The sequence below is a fragment of the Selaginella moellendorffii genome, unplaced genomic scaffold, assembly GCF_000143415.4.
Source record: "Selaginella moellendorffii unplaced genomic scaffold, v1.0 SELMOscaffold_0, whole genome shotgun sequence".
In the NCBI taxonomy this organism is placed as follows: Eukaryota; Viridiplantae; Streptophyta; class Lycopodiopsida; order Selaginellales; family Selaginellaceae; genus Selaginella; species Selaginella moellendorffii.
In genome coordinates this window covers 5,546,217-5,565,800 of record NW_003314261.1, presented here as the reverse complement: position 1 = coordinate 5,565,800, position 19,584 = coordinate 5,546,217, and the positions used below count along the sequence as shown (strand labels likewise).

At 45.9% G+C, this 19,584-nt stretch overlaps 6 protein-coding genes and 1 long non-coding RNA gene across 12 annotated transcripts; 3 read left to right on the top strand and 4 right to left on the bottom strand.

Annotated features, from left to right (window-relative positions):
* The first annotated feature begins 3,382 nt into the window (after window positions 1–3,382).
* On the top strand, window positions 3,383–5,010 carry LOC9632742. 4 transcript variants are annotated; one of them, XM_024673181.1, is made up of 9 exons: window positions 3,383–3,478; window positions 3,836–3,892; window positions 3,946–3,986; window positions 4,043–4,100; window positions 4,168–4,284; window positions 4,340–4,444; window positions 4,501–4,636; window positions 4,700–4,765; window positions 4,817–5,010. In XM_024673181.1, the coding sequence occupies exons 1-9, from the start codon at window positions 3,473–3,475 to the stop codon at window positions 4,876–4,878; spliced, it is 648 nt and encodes a 215-aa protein (XP_024528949.1). In that variant the 5' UTR covers window positions 3,383–3,472; the 3' UTR covers window positions 4,879–5,010. The 4 variants fall into 4 exon arrangements, with proteins under 4 accessions (XP_024528949.1, XP_024528942.1, XP_024528946.1 ...); XM_024673174.1 differs by having other exon boundaries at window positions 4,814–5,010; XM_024673178.1 differs by having other exon boundaries at window positions 4,697–4,765.
* A 71-nt stretch (window positions 5,011–5,081) lies between these two features.
* On the bottom strand, window positions 5,082–6,636 carry LOC9642676 (pentatricopeptide repeat-containing protein At2g15690, mitochondrial). The gene has a single exon (XM_024673019.1). It carries the CDS (start codon window positions 6,554–6,556, stop codon window positions 5,351–5,353), a length of 1,206 nt encoding a protein of 401 aa, XP_024528787.1. The 5' UTR covers window positions 6,557–6,636; the 3' UTR covers window positions 5,082–5,350.
* A 3,734-nt stretch (window positions 6,637–10,370) lies between these two features.
* On the top strand, window positions 10,371–11,514 carry LOC112345774. Of its 2 annotated transcripts, XM_024673159.1 has the most exons (3): window positions 10,371–10,471; window positions 10,819–11,415; window positions 11,480–11,514. In XM_024673159.1, the coding sequence occupies exons 1-2, from the start codon at window positions 10,399–10,401 to the stop codon at window positions 11,400–11,402; spliced, it is 657 nt and encodes a 218-aa protein (XP_024528927.1). In that variant the 5' UTR covers window positions 10,371–10,398; the 3' UTR covers window positions 11,403–11,415; window positions 11,480–11,514. The 2 variants fall into 2 exon arrangements, with proteins under 2 accessions (XP_024528927.1, XP_024528920.1); XM_024673152.1 differs by lacking the exon at window positions 11,480–11,514 and having other exon boundaries at window positions 10,819–11,472.
* A 116-nt stretch (window positions 11,515–11,630) lies between these two features.
* On the top strand, window positions 11,631–13,002 carry LOC9642675. The gene is made up of 3 exons (XM_024673101.1): window positions 11,631–11,835; window positions 11,895–12,074; window positions 12,136–13,002. The coding sequence occupies exons 1-3, from the start codon at window positions 11,653–11,655 to the stop codon at window positions 12,646–12,648; spliced, it is 876 nt and encodes a 291-aa protein (XP_024528869.1). The 5' UTR covers window positions 11,631–11,652; the 3' UTR covers window positions 12,649–13,002.
* On the bottom strand, window positions 12,950–14,459 carry LOC9642674. Its single transcript, XM_024673086.1, has 2 exons — window positions 13,346–14,459; window positions 12,950–13,285 (listed from the first exon to the last, which is right to left on the bottom strand). Exons 1-2 carry the CDS (start codon window positions 14,066–14,068, stop codon window positions 13,031–13,033), a joined length of 978 nt encoding a protein of 325 aa, XP_024528854.1. The 5' UTR covers window positions 14,069–14,459; the 3' UTR covers window positions 12,950–13,030.
* An 808-nt stretch (window positions 14,460–15,267) lies between these two features.
* On the bottom strand, window positions 15,268–15,819 carry LOC112345789. Of its 2 annotated transcripts, none has more exons than XR_002992165.1 (3): window positions 15,730–15,819; window positions 15,529–15,665; window positions 15,268–15,404 (listed from the first exon to the last, which is right to left on the bottom strand). It is a non-coding gene; the product is annotated as an uncharacterized LOC112345789 (long non-coding RNA). The 2 variants fall into 2 exon arrangements; XR_002992164.1 differs by having other exon boundaries at window positions 15,765–15,819.
* Window positions 15,820–16,926: 1,107 nt separating this feature from the next.
* Window positions 16,927–17,939, bottom strand: LOC9632741 (germin-like protein 1-3). The gene is made up of 4 exons (XM_024673149.1): window positions 17,658–17,939; window positions 17,444–17,580; window positions 17,243–17,379; window positions 16,927–17,171 (listed from the first exon to the last, which is right to left on the bottom strand). The coding sequence occupies exons 1-4, from the start codon at window positions 17,873–17,875 to the stop codon at window positions 16,998–17,000; spliced, it is 666 nt and encodes a 221-aa protein (XP_024528917.1). The 5' UTR covers window positions 17,876–17,939; the 3' UTR covers window positions 16,927–16,997.
* Window positions 17,940–19,584: the final 1,645 nt, after the last annotated feature.

The window sequence follows — 19,584 nt, the reverse complement described above, 5'->3', positions numbered from 1 at the left end:
GGCATCCTAGTAAAATTGAATAATCCCCTTGAGTCATTAATGTTATCTTTTCTTGTTGCTTGGATAACTTTCTAATATATAAAATGAAGATAAATAACCCTAATTATCTTCAACATTGTGTTCATTCTTGGCATTGGATAAGCATCTTTTGCTATATGTCATTTAGCAGTTTATAGTTGACACATATCCTTAAAAATACATCAAACTTTGGCATTAGTACCATGAAAAAAATACTATGACAAATCTAAAAGCTCCCTCACCCCTACTTGAAGCATATTGTTCATATTTTTGTGGATCACCTATATTTTCACCTCAAAATACTGATATGCTAACCTTTTTATTAGAGATGCTTACTTTCTTAACAAATAGTGTCTATCAAGCTTCCACCCAGACTGATGGGATGCCTTACTATTATATTTTATGCCTTTTATATCAACTTTAGATTCACCATCCGGAATAGTGTCCAAGAACCTACTCATTTCATCCTCCTCTATTGAACCCTTCGCAAATATCACCTACTTTTTTACAACTTAAGTTATTATAAAAATTGTTTATTTCCCTTTTGCAACCTTCACCTTATATATCTGTGGAGGAATCTTGTCCAAGAAAGCTTGGGAGTGTAAAATCCCATGGAATATGTCTTTGAAAACTTATGGAGGGGAAATCATTGATCCTAGTCAGTTTGAACATTGAGCTAGAAGCTGATGGGGCATATATATCCTCATTTACAAGTCCTGTGAGTTCCATGGCATCTCAAATTCCTCCCAAATCAAATCACCTAATGACTCTCTAGCCATTGCTCTCTATAAGCTTCTGATTTCTCACTCTTCTTCTATATTGAATAATTGACCCAAAAAACACAAATTCCTTCTCCTCTCCACTTGATGGATGATTTATTATTGTAATTTGCCCTTCAATGTTTGAGAATCCACCATTAACACCATATTTTAAATCAAATGACTAATTTCATTCATCTTGACCTTCAAGAATCTCAAACTGCATGTCAAAAGCTCCCTTGCCTAATCTTTCTTACCCAAAAGATGATAGAGATCCTCATTCTTGACCAATGGATGGTTGCCCTCTACCAAATAATGCATATTCCTCTTGGGGCATTCAAAATTCCCCCTTTGGTTGAAACATTAAAGCCCTTGGTGCCACTTTATTGCCAAAAGCCTTGTTAGTAGCTGAATAACTTCTTCCTTCTTCACCAAGCTGACTTGCCACCTCTTGAGCGCCACTTCAAGATTCCCCAATCTTGCCTCTAGAACACATTGAACACACTCCCTTTCATCTATGTCAGCCCAAATCCATCTTTCTTGGTTCTAAGAGCTTTCTCCAACATATAGGGATGAGTTCCCACCCACCATTTTACCAAAACTACCACCTTTTAATGAATAAATTAGATTGCAAACTTCACTTCTCCAATATAAAGGTGGGGTGAATAGTCCAAGTTAGGACTGATCCAAGAAGGGTACGATGTACGATGTGGTAACTACCTAATGCTTTTTCATCAATTTCCCACCTTTAGCTACCTTAGATGCACCCAGCTTTGATCCGGCCCAATCAGGGCCTTCTTCCAATTCTTACACCAGAACTCCACATGTTTCCATGACTGAATGCAAATTACAAAACTCAAACAAGCTTATGTTAATCATAAACCAGACAAAGATCTAGAAAGAAACTCTTTTTACTAGATCTAAGAGCCAATGCTTCTAAGGGGTGAGGCCTGGCCTGCCCTTGGACTTCAAACTCCTACCTTTTATACTCCAAAACCTAAGATTCCTCTACACTACTTGATACCAGAATCTTTAATTTTGCTTATCATCTGCCATATCACCTTGCCACCTGAATTAAACCCAACTTTAATTGTTCTCTCAACTTTCTCTGGCACAAGCTCGTGCGTTTCCTCTTTGCTTTCAGTCAAGAGCATTGCAATTTCAAGGGAAGCTGGGCAAGAGCATCTTCTCCTCCAAACCATCACCAATACGCTGCCAACCTTTGCGTTGTCCAGCCATCTGGATGGTTGCTCGTTTCAAAACGAGCAACCGGCACTTCCTCCAAAACTCCCACGCTTCTCAGATCACACAGGATCATCACACGCAGTGTCTCGTAAAACCCCCATATCACTTCCTCCACTGGCGGCATTACAGAATCACTGATATTAAAAGTGAAGCCACACAGTGCTGTGATGATTGGCATTGTTATTACACAGTTCTCACCACCTTCGGGCTGGACGCCAAAACTTTCTCCACTTCCACTGCTAGCTTTGCTGCAACCAGAATCTCTTCAGCAGACCTTTGGACTTGCTGGACTGCTCGTTCACGCCTTGCAGCCGATCCTCCATCTCCTTCTCGAGCTCGCACCTCGGACAACCTGTCCTAGAGCTTCTCGGGCCCAAAGGATCGCCGCCGTAGCACCTCAAGAGCTCCATGCCTGCTGTCATGTCTCTGATAAGCGTGCCTCTCACGCTCCAGCTGACATTTGAAATACAGGAGCCAGCGCCTCATAAAGCTCTACAACATTTGGCGCAGGGACACGTCAAACTGTTTCAGGCTTGGTTTCCAGAAGAGGTTGACCTCCGGTGGGTTTTCTCCACAAAGTTCACATCGTCGTGAAAGCTGGAGTTTCCAGAAAGTTGCTCTGGAGAAGCTTAACTGGAAGTGCTTTCGGTGAGGCCAAGGCAGCATGAGTAGTCCGAAACACAAGTTGCTTCCACCTGTTGCTGCTAGCAGCATGTACACTTCTAGCGGTACTCCTTTGTTGTTCTCGCTTGAGGACTGTCAGCTTGAGCAAGTCTCCAGCTCGAACGTCCGCTGTGAGAAACGCGGCCAGCACCGTTGACAATCATCCCAGACCAACGAGGTCGGTAACTTCGTCCCCTTCTTTATCCCTGTAAATTCCAGACTTGCTCTGGATGACGAACACGGCTGCCTTTTGCCATAGCTGCACTACATCTTCGTGCGTCTCACACGCCTGCGAGGACCTGTTGACGCGAGGAAGGAGAAGCCCAACTCGTACTGCCGCAGTTCCTCTAGCTTCTCTGAGAATGCTCTTCCGTCGAGCCCAAGCACCGTCTCTGCCTCTTTGAGAGCCCGCTCATACCTGTCAAGGCTGAACAGGCCTCGGACCTGTTGGACCTCGCCATCGCCAGCCTTGCAGCAAGCGTGTATAACTCCACAGCAGCGCCAAACCTTCCACGACGAAATTCCTCGAATCTTTGCGGGATCGCCGCCGTGTAGGATCTCTCGCAGCTGCCGATATCCTGCTCCTTTCGAATCGCTCCTGGTGGCTCTAGCTCAGTCTAGAACGAAAAAGAAAAACGAAATCCTTAGAAACTTACACTCTATTCTTCCATAAGCCCTAAATCAAGGGTAAAGTTTAAACTGGCATTCTATGGGATTTAGGGTTTCGCGAGGAGGAGAAGATCTTCGTGTAGCTCGGGAGCTGGCGCTGGCAGATCGGTCCGTCCGGCATGAGTGTAAGTATCTTGCGCGGAAGAATTTTCGCTGCATTCTCGTGATCTAGCCTCTATTGCACTGTCGAGCGTGAAATTATTGGGGAGTTTCTAAGGATTTCGTTTTTCTTTTTCGTTCTAGACTGAGCTAGAGCCACCAGGAGTGGTGCGTTATTTGGTGGGAGCCGTGATCATGATTGTTGGTGTGATCCTTCCATTGCTGTTCATGCTATTTCGAAATCGCCGTGTTCCAACCTCCACTCATTTAGGTGCGCTTCTTTCTTAGTTCGCTTGCAATGTATGCGTTTGTGTTTGTGGTTGAGAAAACCTGTGACTTCTTGATCCCTTTTTCTTGTTGTAAGCGAGTACTTTCTCTTGTAGGCTACTCTGCAAGGAGACTTTGATAAGCAAAAATTCTTTGTGGAGGTGGCCAAAGCAGTAAGTCACTTCCTTCCGCCTGTGTTTTTCCTGACCAAAGGTTCTGTGTCCAGTTGAATGACCACAACATTGACGGGTTCGATGCCTTGGAAAGGTAGTTCGTGCTCTCTTGTGGCTTCTGGGTTGGTTTTGATCGTTTGCCTGTTACAGCCACCTTCTCGAGCGTCTGCAAATTTCGTCGGACGAAGAACTAGCTCAGTTGAAAGAGGTTAAAACTTTTCCTTTGCGATTTTTTTTTCTTGTTTCGTCCTCAACATTTTTTGCTTCTGCCTCAGGCGGTCGATACTGTTTTCGAAAAGGTGCAAATGGCTCTTGAGAAAAATCTCTTGCGATGGGAGAAGTATTGCAAAACAAACTGCTTCTATGTACCAGAGATAGTAGAAACCGTTCAGGTCAGCTTGTTTTTCAAAACTGGTTGCTAAATAGATTCAAAGGTGGTTCATTCAGGCTGAAGAGAAGGAAGAAGAGACTCCACAACCAGATCCAGTCGATATTGCCAGAGAGGCTGAACTGGACAATGAATTGGATCTTCTTAGAAGTCGGATCCTCTCGGTAAAGTTCTCCACGGTTCCACTGTTATTACAAAGCGCTCACCATTGTTTTGCCAGGTGAGGAGAGAGACCTCTAAACTAAATCGGGAACGCCAGACTCTGGAGACATGGCTGTCCCTGAAGCGCGCCAAAATTGATGCTGTGAACGAAGCAGCCTCTTCGGTAGACAAGACGAAGCTGTCAATCATGCAAGGTATTCCCCGCTCTATTTCTACTGTGGCTTTTTTGGTTACAATGCGAGTGTTCGTCGTAGCAGCGGAGATATCAGAAGCGGCTTCAAAGATGCACGAGCAAATGAAGAAGGCGGAGGACGAAACTTTTGGTAAGTTTATTGCTCTTGGCAGCACGTAACCAGGCTGCTCACTTACAGAAGCAAAAGAGATGGATACAAAGAGCAAAGCTGCGTTTGCAAAGCTTCTCGACGAGATCTTTTGACAATATCACACTAACATGCTTATAGCTAGTAAGTACTAGCAAGGAGAAACTCTTGTAGATCATCTTCTTGTTTGTTTGCTGCATTCACCTTTGCTTCCAGAGAAATAGAGCTCGCAAAATGTTCTCGTCAAATACTTGTCTCGTGACGGAAGGAAGTATGATCTTCAAGCTTGTTTCTGAGGCGAAAGAGATGAATACAAAGAGAACAAAGCTGTGATCTTTTTGACAATAACAAGCGAGATGGACAATGAACAGCAAAGTGTACACTAAGACTGCTTATAGCTCTAGTAAGTATTGGTAAGGAGAGACACTGGTTCCTCTTTTGTTTCGTTACCTTCACCTTGACTTCCAGAGGCCAACCAGATCGACTACACTACGCAAAATCCTCTTCAACTCCGTGTCGCGGCACCTAAGTAGCTGTTTTCGTCGCGTGATGGATGGACAGAGATGGACCATCTTCGAGCTTTTGCTCTCACGCACCGCAGGTACACACTCCATTCTCAAAGTGGTGGAACGTCGTCGCGTCTCTCACGGTGATCTGCTTCTTGATCACCTTGGAGATCACCTTGGTCGTCTTGTGGCAGTCGGCGCAGATGCTGAGGTTCTTGACGAACCACATCGGCGTACCAGGGTTGGTGGTGCTGATGTTGAACGCCACCGACATCTTCTCGGTGTGGAAGCACAGCAGCTGCGGCTTCACCTCGGGCACGCTCACCCGGCCACCCTTGTCACTGTCCGGCAAGCCCGACTGCGCTCGCAGCCGGTCCGCCTCCTCGGTGTTGCCTTTGTCGTTGTAGACGCGGATGATGAGCTCCCACGACATGGCGTCGCGCTTGGGCATGAGATCAAACACCTCCCTCGCGTCCTCGAGCTCGCCGTGCTTGGCGTAGGCCCGGAGCATCAGGTTCCAGCACCCGATATCCGGCTGGTTGACGGAGTTGAAGACGCGGCGGGCCTCGAGCAGCGCGCCACACTTCTCGTACATGTCGATCAGAAGGTTGGCGAGGAAGCGGTTCCTCCGGAACTCACTGTTGTAGACTCGGGCGTGGACTCTCTGGGCCTCCTTGAAGTCCTTGTTATCGCCCGCGTTCTTGATGTAGCGAGTGAAGTCGTCCTTGCTCGGGAACTCGGGCTCGTCGCAGCACTCCGGATAGTCCCTCCCGGCCTCGATGTCCACGCTCCGGATGTAGTCGATGTTCTCCTTGGCGTAGCGCTTGAATCCAAACGAGAAGCCGCCGCCGCTGGTGGTGGAGGTCTCGGACGGCGCCTGGCGGGGCGGCGGCGGCGGGCGGGGCGTGTAGCTCGGGTTTGCCTTGCGCTCGTCGATCACCTCCTGCGCCAGCCGCCCCCATTCCGCCTTGACGGTGTTGACGAGCCAGTTGAGGTAGTCGTCCGAGAGCATCCCCAGCGTCTTGCCGTTGTGGACGCCCCAGGTGATCTTGACGTCCTTGGCGGCCCGCCGGGGCTTGGCCTCGGCAGCCTCCGCCGCCGACGCCATGATTCTCGTCGCGCCCCGCGGCGGCGCCGCTCTGGCCGCGCGGATTACGCTGCCGTAGAACGCTGGTGGCAATCGGCAGCAGCTTCCTGGGAGTGCAGCACTGGGCAATGCGCCGCCGCTGCTGCTCCAATCTACATTCCCGCTGTACCTGGGAGAGGAGAGCTGCTGCATCAGCGCCATGGCCGGATCGATCGCGCCCTCGCCAAAACCCCAAAACCCTGCCGCTTGGATAAGATATATTGGCTATGGCGGCGATTTAGGGTTCTTGGGGAGATATTTCCAAATGCGCGCCCCATCGCCACCGTCGGTTGCGATGAAATATCTTCTAGCGCTTTAATCCGATGGATGGGATTCAAACCCAACACCGCGAATGAATCCACGCTAGGATCGAAGGAAGTGAGGGCACCGGAATGGGTTCTTCTTGGGGACCTTACTTTGTTAATAATGGCAATATTCAATTAAATTGAAAAGGATTTATATTGTTGCATCACAAGTTTTATTCTTAATATTTTAGAATTCTCTCCATATTTTCCTTATATTTATGAGACTGGTATACATATATACCATACATGCAGCACACAGATACAACCTAAGATTTGCTATTAGTCTAGTATCCTAGTAATCCTAATTTATTATTCTTGGGGTCCTTTAACTGGTGGCACATATGTGGGCTTCTAATGGGCTTGAGCAGTTTTTAACCTTGATGTTTGCATAGCTGGCTCAAAACCAAGTGGGGATGCAATAGTTGGTTGCAACACTTGGTTGGAAGCTTAAGTGCCCCCACATACATGCAGTGGATACAACCCATGTTTGCATCATGGGTTGCATATAACTCATGGATTAACCATTTTGGGATAATAATCATGTATCATGGATAGGATGATATGGCCAAACTTCAAAAGTTTCTTCCTCATTTGCATGGTTTTTTACAAGCTTTTTGGTACCATGTAAATGAAGTTGCCTCAGTAGATAATATGTTAAAATTGTGGTGAGGCAAATTGATTTCAAGGCCTTGATTAGCTTGTGTGGATCTTATTATGTTCAAGCCCATCAAGCTAAGATTGTTCTATCATGTCTATAGTCCTATTAGAGCTTTTGTGAAAGGATATTGCCTTTAATGATGCCATTGTGATTACTCATAGAGTAGAGGAAAGCCATATCTAACACTCTCATCAAGTATATCTCACCTAGTTGTTTTTACAGTTCTTATGGATGTTGATCCCATCTCAACTATAGCAACTTGAGATTTTGGTGCTATAGTGGTGTTGTGGTCATGAGCACAGACATAGTCAAGGAGAAGCTTATAGACATGGATGTGCCAATCTTGAGTAGAGTGAGGGAACTATCATTAAGCAATTGTATCTCTCAAGATTATGATAGTAGTGAAATGCTTTCTGTTAATCATTTGGAAAACTAATGGATGTATCTAAAGGTAAGAGGAGGATTTATACACATCTTGCCTTTCTTCTAACATGCATAGATAGTAAAATATGTCTTATTATTGTGAATAAAGAGAGGTGTATTATTTCTTATAAGGATTTGAAAATTTATATATGTTTTCTCTAGGGTTATTTATGACACTGATATGACAAGAAGTCCCATTTTTTATAATAAAAAGTTTTCCACCTGATTGTTGTCTATGGCATATGTGCCTCTGAAACTTGGGGAATATAAGCACACTCTTCCATTAGAAGTGATGCCTAATCAAGTTTATGATATCATTTTGGGTGTCAATTGGTTGTGTATTATTAGAGTTTATTATGACTTTGAAAAGAACCTACTCACTATTCCAAGACATCCTTCCTTTGTTGCTATTAATTATATTTGCCAAAACTCAAAGATTATTATTTAAGATTTTCTTCTTTCACCTTTTAAGCCCTCTCTTGTAGAATGGGATGAAAATCTAGAGCTCATTTCCCAAAGCTCTTTGATCCCACTAATTAAACTAAGTCTATTATACGCATTTAGCATAGTCTTGTGTCCAATTAAAATAGTACTATACTGTAGATCTTTTGACTTAGGAGTCATTTACAAGTCATGTATTTATATGTTATTGAGTCATATCTTGTTCCGAAATCAGATGGGGTTAAGTGTTTTACAAACTGACAAATCATTTTTAGGGCTCCAGGGTATTGGCAAATACCTGTAGATCTTGTTGCTGCGGCAAAGACAATTTTTTGAGCTCCAAAAAGTTTGTATGAATTTACAATGATATTATTTGGATTGATAAAGGCACTTGTAACATTTCAATTGATGATAAATGAAAAATTAGAAGGCTTTGAGGAATGAAAATCTTTCTAGCAAATCTTATATATCCATTTTGAATGGGTATGTGGTTTCACTCTAGTTCTTAGGGACTTGTCAGCAAACTTGTAGCAATGAGTGAGCGAAGGGTAAAGCATGATTGATTCTTTTGTATATGTTTTGGAGTTTTAGCCTTGGTCTCCATGCATGCACAACTTGCAACCTGCTATGTCAAGACTACTTGCATCCTTGGTTGAATATGAGAAGCATCATAAGGAGTGTATATTGAAGAGTTTGGGTTGCATAAGCCTTTCTAGATAATTTATTGATACATACAAATGCCATATGATAGCATTATTTATGATTCAAACAATGAGAAACATTTAAACCAAGTGCTTGCCTAGCAAATTTATATTATTTTTTAGTTAAATCTTTCAAAAATTTATAAGTAAATACTTATTTTTTATTTAAATATATACATTTTAGTAAAACTTTGACCTGTTATTTCAAATGAATTTTTTCTATGAATTTTAAGAAAATCTTATCAAAAGTCAATAAGTGTACTACACTGTGAAGGCTACTTTGGTGTTGTTATATTTGCTACTTTTTAAATTGTATATATTCTTCTTCTTCAAATTATGCTCTGCGTTTTCTCTTGCATTATGTGTTAGGACATTGCAACAGAAAATTCAGACTTCCTTGCAAATTCACACGCCAGTGGTGGAATCGGCACCTCCTAAGGCTGGCATCGCTTAGGATCGTTAGGCCACCATTGATTGGAGTTCCATGTTCCATGTCTTTTTCTTAAGGGAGCACAATTACCAGATTTTTTGCTTTGCCCTATCCCTGAATTAAATTGCCATTTTACTTTGTACCGATTTGAGAGTAATCTGGTCTGATTTGAATGCTGGGGAGTATACTTCATGTATGGTACAGTTTCCTAAAAGAAATAGGGACAACGAACTGACCTTTTTTCCCTGCCACATGAATTGAGGAAAAATATACAAAATGACTCACCACCTTTCAAGGACTGCTGCAGGCACCAAGCCAACAATGAAGAATACAAATTTTCTAGGAAGAGAGGATGTAAATCTCACTGAATTTTGCAGTGTGAACCAGCAGTATGAGTTGGTGGCAATTGCAAGCCCGTACAGCTTCTGGGATGATAGCTTAATGGTGATTACTGCAATGTTGTGCAGCCAGAGTTTCTGCCCACTGAAAGAAAACCATTACTTGCGTGACTCATGCAGGGATATGAAGCCGCATGAACTGTGAACCGGATCCTCTAGCCCAGGAAGTTGGAAGGAGATGTCTAGATGGCGAGAGCGTCTCAGTTTACAGGTTTTCTGGATCGATCCATCCACTTCATCATGTGGTAGAGTGGTAGAAAGAAAGTTCTCAAAGAGACTATAGTTGAAGCAATTCAAAAAATTCATGGTTCAGGACCAAATTACTCTCTCTCTCTCTCTCTCTCTCTCACTTGTTTCTAAACCAAGCACAAAAAGTACCTAATTAAATTCTCAGAATCTAATCCATCCTAACGTTCGTCCAAGCAAAAAAGTGCAATGCACCTTCTAGAGATTGAAAGCTATAGATGCCTTCTTCTTTGACCGTAGTGCTGTTGCTCCTTGACACCTTGCTGATTCCGACCATCAAGCTCATGTCATCAAGATGGAGCCCACAGGCCAACGAACAATATCAAGATTTGCAGAGGGACAATCTAGTTTGAAGCAGTTTAAGGGGCAAAATAGATTTCTCATTTTCTAGGGCTAAATATCATGGCGGTGGCAATGCGGCTTCTTGTGCTCCTCGCGGCTGTGGCGGCCACGGCGATCGGCAAATCCGTTAAGAGTAAGCATCCCTAGGTCGTAGATCCAGGCAATGTAGGTCGTGGCGAGGTTCCAGATTGGGCGATTAACATTCGAGATGTTTTATTTCCAGCGTTGGGAGGGAGAATTCTTGCTAGATTCTTAAATCATAAGTTTCTCTCGATTGCCTGGTAGAGTCTCTGTGAATGTTGGATCGACGCATCGGGGAATCTACATTTCCTCGTTGGAGTTTCTCGCATAGAGTTTCTCGCTGGTCGACCGAGTTTACATTTTCCGTTTCTAAAGCCGGGTTTTCTAGATGTTTGTTCTTTCAATAACTCTCAGTTATCTAAGGCAAGAATCGTGTGCTTCTTTGTTTTTTTTTTCCAGATCCTGCTGATGCATTGGCCCGTGAGATCAATCGCAACCTCACCGCCGCCAATCTCCCAACTCTCTACAACAATCCGGGACTTGGCTGCGTGGCCTTGCAGTACATCCAGGCATACCAAGGCCAATGCAGCGACGTCGGCCCAAACGGCCAGCGTCCACCAGAGGCCTCTTTCAAGACAACGCTCGCAGACAACTGCGGAGTGGATCCATCTTCGGTGGCCGACATCACTGGAACCATCCTCGCCTGCGAGACCGAGTACCGCGACGCTCGCTACGCCTTCTCCAGCCTTCTCTTCAAAGAGTCCAGCACGCTGGCGACGCTCCAAAGCTCAAACCACACTGAGTTTGGAGTCGGGATCAGCGGCTACGAGGGCGGCGCTCCATACTTTTGGTGCGTCCTCCTCAGCAATGGGACGCCAAAGTCGAGCTTCTCGTTCTCGGATTCCAAGGCCAAGTACCAAAAGACCGGTTGCTTCAGCGGGACTGGGGAGGCTTGCAGCGGTGGAGCTGGAAGTTTGCGTCCGGTGGCCTCGCTGATCCTCGCTTCCATGCTCGTCGCGGTGATCGCCACCTTATTCATCTAGATCGCCTCCTCTGGTACTGTTGTTCTTTTTTATATTCTTTCACTTCTTATCTCGAAGTTGAAACTTTCAACATGCAGAGCGTGCCAAGTGGAACGCATCGGCTCCGAGAATATTCCAGGGACTCGCTTAGCTGCTCGCTCCGCAAGCCCTATGCGTTTCTCTCGTTTGCTCTGATGGGTATTTGGCACTGTTTGGCAGGATGAGTTTGGATTGAGGAAAAGGTGCCAAGGAAGGCAGAGGCAGAGAAACAATGATCGGGCTGGTCGTCTCTCTGGTAACTTCCATTCTTGACAGCACAACACGGCCGTGGCGGAAGATCTTTTGGTTCTCGCTCCATCTCTACTTTACGGCATGGAGCATTTTCCTCACCCTTGTGGTGGGGATTATCACCTCTCCCTTTCGGTTTTTGAACGCCGCAAGGAGGGAGAAGCTAGTAAGTTCTCTCCCTTTCTTCCTCTCTTTCTGTGGCACTAATGTTCTTGGCTTGATCAGCTTGAGGCGCAGCTTCGAGAGCTACAGCAGCACTATGAGGAAGTGAGCGAGAAGAAAGGCGACTTGGAGAGGAGGCTGGAAGTCACTGCAAGGGACCGGAAGCGTATCAAGGAGTCGCTTGATCAGGCTGTAGGCGAGTGGGAGAAATCCATAGACCGGCTCAAGCTGCTCAAGGCCCGGGTAAGAGGAAAAACTTATTTTTCCACAATCTAATTACGTGATTAACTGAATCAATGCGCAGGTCCAGGAACTAGAGTCTCAAAACGTGAAGCTGAGAGAGCTGGAGGAGGAGAGGAAGTCCAAAGCGAGGGCCAGGTTTTCTACAAAGGATCACCACCACCATCACCAGCAGCAGCAGCAACACACGCAGCATCAAAACCAGCAAAACTCTAGTAAGCCAAGTGGAGTTTTTGATGACAGCATGATCATGGAGGGGAGGGGTGTGGCGTTGGGATCCAGCATTTTCAGTGCCGTGCTTTCTTTGCTCGTGGGTTTCATTGCATGGGAGGCCGAGGACCCGTGTATGCCTCTGGTGGTTGCCTTGTTCATGGTGGTTGGCATGTCCCTCTCTAACGTCTTTCAATTCTTCTCCAAATTGCAATCCAGGTTCGGCTTTGATGCCGTCGCCTTGCTCAGCTTCAACTGGTTCATGCTAGGTACTCTAGCGTTCCCTGCATTTCCTTTCTTCGCGAAGTTCTTCTCACTCTTGTTAGGTCCCCTTGTCTTGTGGGTCGCGAGCTGGTTTGGCTATTAGGAGAGGAAGTCTCATTGTGAGTTTTTTCTCTTTTTTTTCTCTCGGGTTGCATGCTCTTTTCTTCTCGTTTTTTCTCTCTCTCGAGTCGTAATGCTCTTCTCGTTTTTTTCTCTCGTTAAGTTGGTCTCCGTGTATGTGTATATGCCGTATAGTAATCGTTTATGTAGGACTTAAAAGAGTGGTTTTTCTTTTTCGTCTTTGGTTTCCAAGGTTCTCGGAAGACTGTTCTTGTGAGTGTTTCCAAGGTTCTCGGATGCCTATACAAGTTTCCAAGGTTCTCGGAAGATACTGTTCTTGCGAGTGAGGTGAACTTTGTAGAACTCTTTTACTCTTGTAATTTACAGGATTCTCACAGACCGGTGTCTCTCTCGCTCTTTCTCTTCTACTGCGCGAGCTGGGCCTCTTGGAAAGCATTCCAGATGGCCGTCATCTCCTCCGGGCTTAGAGCTCCGGCGGAAGTGAACGAGGCCGACGGCGGCGTGCACGGAGAGAGAGACCTCCTTGTGTTGAAGTCGTCCATCGAGAAGGAAGATCCAACTGACGCAAACGGTGTCGATCGAAAAGAACCTGGCGTCGATGGCGGTGATCTCGTATCGTACACCAGCCTTGGCTTGCCGTCGCGACGACTATCCAGCACCTGGAACAAAGCAGTGACAAAACTCGTGAGGAAGGTATAAGAAAACTGAGCTGAGCTTACTCTCTTCAGGTATGGCATGCTTAATTTCTCTTCCTCGAAACTTTGCGTTCGACCAGCTGCTGGCTTTGCTTCTGTGCTTCCAGGCGGCGAGCAGAGCTTGAGAATTTCCATCCGTGCGTTAAGTTCGTCGCCCACCCTCGGCTTCTTCGTCGTGGACTCGGACATCGAGTTGCTGCTGCTGGTGCTCGGCCTCTTTTTGGATGATCCAGGACTACCGGATAAACTCTCGGTCTTTGACGTGTTGCCGCCACCGCCATTAGTCCCGGCTTGCGCCTGGGAGCACAGGAACTCCAGGAAACTTATGTCGGCACGACGTTCTCCTCGATTTTCCTGTTCCTCTGAAGATGACGATGATGCTAAGCGCTGGCGAGCTCGGATGCAGGAAAACATATCCCCGGCATCGACTGGCATCACCACCACCTTACTGGCGCCCGGGTTTTCCTTGAGATAGGCCTCGGAGCAAGAACTCGAGTGGGAAGTTACTTCCGAGATGCGGCAAAACTCGTCCAGAAACTCGAGAGACACGACGTCCTGCTTGCTGCTGCTGTTGCTACTTCTGCAAGAACTCTCCATTGAAAGTCCTCTCTTTTTGTTGTGATGACCATACGCGACTCTCATCTTTGCGCTGTTGGCGAGGCTGGATTCGCTTCCAGTTTCTTCGATGATCTGTATAGCACGGAGTGAGAACCTGGTGGAGAGAGCAAAAGAGCGAAAAGAACTCATCTACGTACCTCTGACGATGATCCGGAGATAGAGACGTAAGCAGTGATCTTGGGAATGACTGGAGTGCCATTTCCAGCGGCGCCAGCGATCATTGCCTTGGGGTTTTCTTGCGTGGAAGAAGAAATGGTAGTGGCGCCTCGGCAAGAGCTGAAGGACTCGCCATTCTCAACGACCAAATCCTCTTGTTCTTCTTCTTCATGTTCTTCACCAGAGTTGTCAAAGACCGGGAGCTCGTCGTCGTAATCCCTGAGGTGATGCCTCAGAGGAGCTGCGTTAGCGCGCTGGAGCTCGCTCGAGAATTTCTTGAGCTCTTCTTGATCCCTTCGCTGCATCCTCAGCGGCAGCACTTGTGGCGATCTTGGCGAAACTTTCTTGTCATTCCTCTCTTGCCAGTGGTGATTTGCAGCCTTTCCAGCCGTGATCGAAGAAGGAAGACCGCCTGGATCACCGCGCGATGGCGCCGGGATGGGACTGAAAGCCTGCTCGGCTTTCTTGGACAGGAGATCACGGAAGGTGTGGCGGCGCGCATCAAAATCCTCGAAATCCTGGAGCGGCAAGCGCGTACCTCGATCGGCGATGCTTGGCGGGAGCGCTCTCCTACCATCGTCAGCGCCGGCGCCAGGCTTGAAAACCTTGTGGTGATCATGGAGCGGCGATGGAGAGGTCTTGTGGGCGAGCGGTACCGGCGAGCTGTGCGTCACTGGCGCTGACGATTCCGCGCAAGGCTTGCCGAAGCAGAGCCCCATCCTCTTCCAGCTCCCTGATCTTCCTTGCTTCCAATCTCTTTCCTCTCGATCGTTGCCTCGCTCTTCGTCGCGCCGCCGCCACCGCAGGGCTGGAGGAGTTCCAAGAAAAGATTCACGCACCACAATTAAGGAGTGGAGTGACTCACAATCTCGCGCGTTTGTTTTGTGCGTGGAATGCGCCGACGGGATTTCAAAGCTTCCCGCCAAATTAAAATTACCGCCAATCACATTATCCAATAATTAAAGAACAGAGAGAACAGAGGGTTGAGGGCTCCTAGACGACTTATATGCTGTTTTGAAGCGAGCCTGGCGAGTTGGAATTCTGAGACGAGGTTTGAGGAAGCTGGAGATGAGAATCTGAGAATGATCTTCAACGCCTGAAAAGCAATTTATGATCTTGTGCTTACTACTATGAGTTACGAAACAAGCGAAAACTCTCACGCTAAAATACCAGAAATCAAGAGACTTTTACCAACATTTTGAGGAGACCTTCGTAAAACAAACCTGGTTCTTTCAAAAACCTGGGAACTTCGTGTGGCCAGGTGGAATAAATTTACAAAAGTGATTGGAACAAAGGTTCTCAAAATGGCCTACAATACAACACAGATTCGAGCAGGTTGTAAGAAATTCCCGGGAAGGAACCAAGAACTACAGAAGCCACGAGAGACTAAAACGCAAGAAGAAAAATATATACTAGAGAGAGAGCGCACCTACGTCTGCTTGGCAAAGGGAGCGGCGCTTGGAACACGGCGATTCCGAAACAGCATGAAAATCAGTGGCAGGATCACACCAGTAAACATGATCACAGCTCCCAGCAAATAGCGCACTACTCCCGGTGCCTCTAGCTCAGTCTATAAGGCAACAAAAAGCGGAAATTTCTATAAGACATCCCCCAAATTCCCGGGGCTAAATCACCGAGCGCAAATGCGTGTCCCATCAAAGCTACTCACAGGCATGCCGGATGGATCGATCCGCCCGTGCCAGCTCCCGATCCAAAGAACCCTAAAACCCTGACAAAGTGAAAATTTAGGGTTCTTGAGGGTCAGTTATATACTCAATATCCGTTGTTTGTGTGCTAAGATTTGGAGTTTCTTTCTTTCACTCAATGCCCAGCCAATGATTAGAGAGGTAATCTTAAGTGACACTGCATCGCAAATTCACATACTCATTGTCATCTTTTAGGCATGTTGGCATGGTAGAACACCTCTAAAAGTGAGACCCAGGCTGAACAACCGGGCGTTATCATCACTGCCGAGTTTCTCCACAAAGTATATCGCCCCGTTCTTATGTGCCTTGAGCTGTGGTATTGGTATCGCCAACAGTTGTCGAGTACTCCGTCCCGGCACCTCAAAATGTTGTTTATTTCGTACTGGAACTCTACTCGTTGGAGGCTGCATCGAAAATGCCCCGGCAGGAGTCATGGATGTGTTGATGATAGCAATCGGGAGCGGGTCAATCTTTGGCCTGATAACAACGATCTTGATGTTGCTTGACATTTCGTTCACCAGCATGGAGACGATTGAGAACCCGCAAAAATCGTTCAATGGCGACCTGGGAATGCTCCGGTTCCATGCGGTCACTGGAATCCATACCACGAAAACGAGCTTTCTGTTGTTTCCACCATGGATTCATTTGCGGCGCCTGCCCCATCCGACAGAAAAAATCCCAGCCGTTGGTACACTTTACCAAGTCAAAATATATTTTATTTTTGGCTAGCGGATTGTCCCCTTTTTTGCAAACCACATTAAATCTTTTTGAATATCTTGTGAATGTATGTGCATTTGCTTTCCAATCTTAAAACGGGACATAGGATTTGTGATTGTCGGTCCGCCATTGCTGCTTTCTTTCTGAGAAATGGTACGCTTCCTATTGCCTCGATCAGCGAATTGCTTTGAAATTGCGCTGCCGGGTAGCTTCACGCAAGAGACTGGTTTGTATCCAGGAAATCCAGCAACAGCACGAGACTTGGTGTAAACCGCTCTCTGTCCGGGTGATCACTTTGCAAAGAGTGTTGAGTTTGTAGTTGAAACTCCATTTTCTGTGCGTTCAAAGACGTCAAAGGGGTGGCAGCAAGGCATCAAAACTTAAAAGCCGCAGCAAAGCCAAAGGATGGATCATTTCAATGATAGAGTGTCATTTTAATTACAGAATGTAAACGAAGAAAGCTTCATTTCAGAATGTTCTTAAATCATAGTGGTGATGTCTCGGCCGGGAACGCACACGGCTGGCGGGGCCAACTCAAGGCGGGGGGTATATGGCAGCATATTTCCCTTGAGCTTCCGTATGATGTCCAGTCCTACGTTGAGTGCCGTTGCAGAGGATCTGTCTGGGATCTTCAAGAGAGCACTAGCACTTGTCTACACACACAAAAAATGGGGTCAGAAAAACATAGAGAATAATGAGGAAGCTTGCAAAGTTTTTTGTATACCAGAGTTCCTGGGTTTTGGCTGTTGAGAGCCGAGATGTAAAACGCAGGCTTGGTGCCGACGTTGATCTCAAAGTGCATTGTTCCCCGTGGGAATATGGTAATATCGCCTGGGTACAAGAGGTTGATGCGTGGTACTCCTGGAAAATCACCCCATATGTTCTTTGTAAGATCAAACTACAAAGAGAGAATCCTATTTCCTACCGGCTGTATCCACGAATCCAACTTGAAGTGGCCCGCCAGAGACCATCGTGAGGAGCTCGGAAGCTCGAGGGTGAGTGTGTGGGAGATTGACTCCACAGGGAACCATGTTAAAGTGTACATAAGTTATCCCTTGAGACCTGGAAAAAAAAGAAAGTAAAACCATGAATGGATTAGAATTGTGGTATCGAGCGAAGGCAAAGAGGAGGACAAATACGTGATTCCTGGGAAGAGTGTCGTGTTGATCGCTGCGCGAACGCCACCGGGTCCATAGCTCACATCGCCATTCTTGAACACATTTCGCAGCACGAAATTGCTGAGAGCTCCCGATCCCTCGAAATCTCGCAGCGGATCGGGGTCGGCAGCGCTCACAAACACGTTCGCAGCGGCAGCGCTCAGGATCATCACCGTCAGCATCAACTTCTTGGATTCCATCAAAGAAAGATTATGTCGATGATCTTGAGATCTTGAAGAGCAAAAGAGAAACAGAAAGAGATAATGAGAGGGAGAAATGGAAGAGATAAGATAAATGTGCCGAGAGTGGGGTTTATATACTGTGGCAAGTCTCCAAAGTCTGCTCCAAAACACGCGTTGTCTGTATTGGTTACGTTTCTAGATTCATTACAAGTAGCTTCGATTTTTTATTTTTTACTTGACCAGGCACGTTCGGCTAGTCAATAAAAATAGCCAAGACGTAGATTTTACGAATGCATACATCTCACAGGTGTCTGACACACTAACCATTTCTATTGTTTTAGATGGAAACTTCTCGTTTTTGCTTGCTCCTAACACAATCTTCTATGACATCTTCCTCCACGTATCAACACCTGGGAGATCAGGGAAATAATTTATCATCTTTTTTGTTCACTCGATGTTCTGCGCCTGAATTCAAAACAAAGAAGAAAGATACGCACTAAGTGGACTTACCAAACAAATCCAAGACCGCTTCAAAATGCAGCCACCATCGAACTCACACATTCCTTGAGTTGTGAATGGCGTAGTTTGAGGGGCTTGGCAAATGAAGCTGCATTCCTTAGTACTCCAAAAGGACTTTTTTTTGTATAGCTGCAAAGAAGTTGGTATAACCAACAAGGTTGCCGTGGAGGCATAATGGAGGCATATTGCCCATTCATCAAGGGTTAGAGAGGTCAAGGTTTTCTTTTTTTTGAGGTGAGTCTATCTGATGTGGATAAATCCAATTATATCAGAGTATATTTAAATTCAAAAGATTATAAACAACTTTTGACTTCCTATGAGTGAATTGGATTTCAGCTAAATTGCCAAGCAATCAATATGAAGGTGCTAAAGGCCAGTTCATGCATAGTTCCATTCATCATGGTTGTCATTGCATCCTTGATCTACCCATGCATAAAGCTCCTGACCACTTTGGGTTTATGGTAGAAATGCTCTGGGCTGCTGGTCCCGCTGGGTGGCAGAGTGGCTGCTCTCATTGTTCAATCAGGTTCTGGTAGCAGGCTTTCTTTGGTTGTGAACACATTCCGTGCTATAAAGCAGGAGACCCTACAAATGTTTCTAACTATAAAATATTGGCTGCTGTGAGCATTTTTGCCGAAATTTTTGCCCACCTTGTGGAAAAACAATTGGCAGATTGGATGGACAAGAAGGACTTGCACGCACAATCAGGAGGCACTATTTTTGTATTGACCAGCTGCTTGTATTGCATGTGCTGCTTGAGAGACTTTGATACAAAAGGAACTGCACACTCTTTCTTTCCGCCGTTTGCTCATTCAGCGCCTCTTGGAAATACAAGTGCCCACACCGCTTGTAGCGGATATCATTGAGATTTATCAGACCGTTCAGCTACAAATTGTTGATGCTCCCACATACAATCGCATACAGGCATGCGCCAAGGATGTCCGCTACCAATTCTCTTTGCCATTTACGTTGACGTGCTGGAATCGATATTAAAAGGGCTATTGTACTCAGATCACCTCTTGTTGATAGCATTGACTGCAGCAAACTCTCGACATTCCCAGTGAGTTTTTTCTCTCACAAGCATGGAGGTAAATCTCAGTAAGATGCAGTTTATGATCTTTGGTCACCCCACTGAGAAAGCTTGTTTCTATCAAGGCACTTGCTACAAAGTCAACAAGTATAAATACTCAAGATAAATGAGAGGACAT

Excerpts from the sequence above, each read along its gene's own strand:
- LOC9642674 (XM_024673086.1), bottom strand. The coding sequence starts at position 14,068 with ATGAGTTCTTTTCGCTCTTTTGCTCTCTCCACCAGGTTCTCACTCCGT. Across the intron at positions 13,286-13,345 it reads GCATGCCATACCTGAAGAGA|GTGCTGGATAGTCGTCGCGA; the intron begins GTAAGCTCAGCT and ends GCTTTGTTCCAG.
- LOC9642675 (XM_024673101.1), top strand. The coding sequence starts at position 11,653 with ATGATCGGGCTGGTCGTCTCTCTGGTAACTTCCATTCTTGACAGCACA. Across the intron at positions 11,836-11,894 it reads CCGCAAGGAGGGAGAAGCTA|CTTGAGGCGCAGCTTCGAGA; the intron begins GTAAGTTCTCTC and ends TGGCTTGATCAG. Across the intron at positions 12,075-12,135 it reads TCAAGCTGCTCAAGGCCCGG|GTCCAGGAACTAGAGTCTCA; the intron begins GTAAGAGGAAAA and ends ATCAATGCGCAG.
- LOC9632741 (XM_024673149.1), bottom strand. The coding sequence starts at position 17,875 with ATGGAATCCAAGAAGTTGATGCTGACGGTGATGATCCTGAGCGCTGCC. Across the intron at positions 17,581-17,657 it reads ACACTCTTCCCAGGAATCAC|GTCTCAAGGGATAACTTATG; the intron begins GTATTTGTCCTC and ends TTTTTTTTCCAG. Across the intron at positions 17,172-17,242 it reads GCCAAAACCCAGGAACTCTG|ACAAGTGCTAGTGCTCTCTT; the intron begins GTATACAAAAAA and ends TTGTGTGTGTAG.
- LOC9632742 (XM_024673167.1), top strand. Across the intron at positions 3,893-3,945 it reads TTGTGGAGGTGGCCAAAGCA|TTGAATGACCACAACATTGA; the intron begins GTAAGTCACTTC and ends TTCTGTGTCCAG. Across the intron at positions 4,637-4,696 it reads GAAGCTGTCAATCATGCAAG|CAGCGGAGATATCAGAAGCG; the intron begins GTATTCCCCGCT and ends TGTTCGTCGTAG.
- LOC9642676 (XM_024673019.1), bottom strand. The coding sequence starts at position 6,556 with ATGGCGCTGATGCAGCAGCTCTCCTCTCCCAGGTACAGCGGGAATGTA.
- LOC112345774 (XM_024673159.1), top strand. The coding sequence starts at position 10,399 with ATGGCGGTGGCAATGCGGCTTCTTGTGCTCCTCGCGGCTGTGGCGGCC. Across the intron at positions 10,472-10,818 it reads GATCGGCAAATCCGTTAAGA|ATCCTGCTGATGCATTGGCC; the intron begins GTAAGCATCCCT and ends TTTTTTTTCCAG.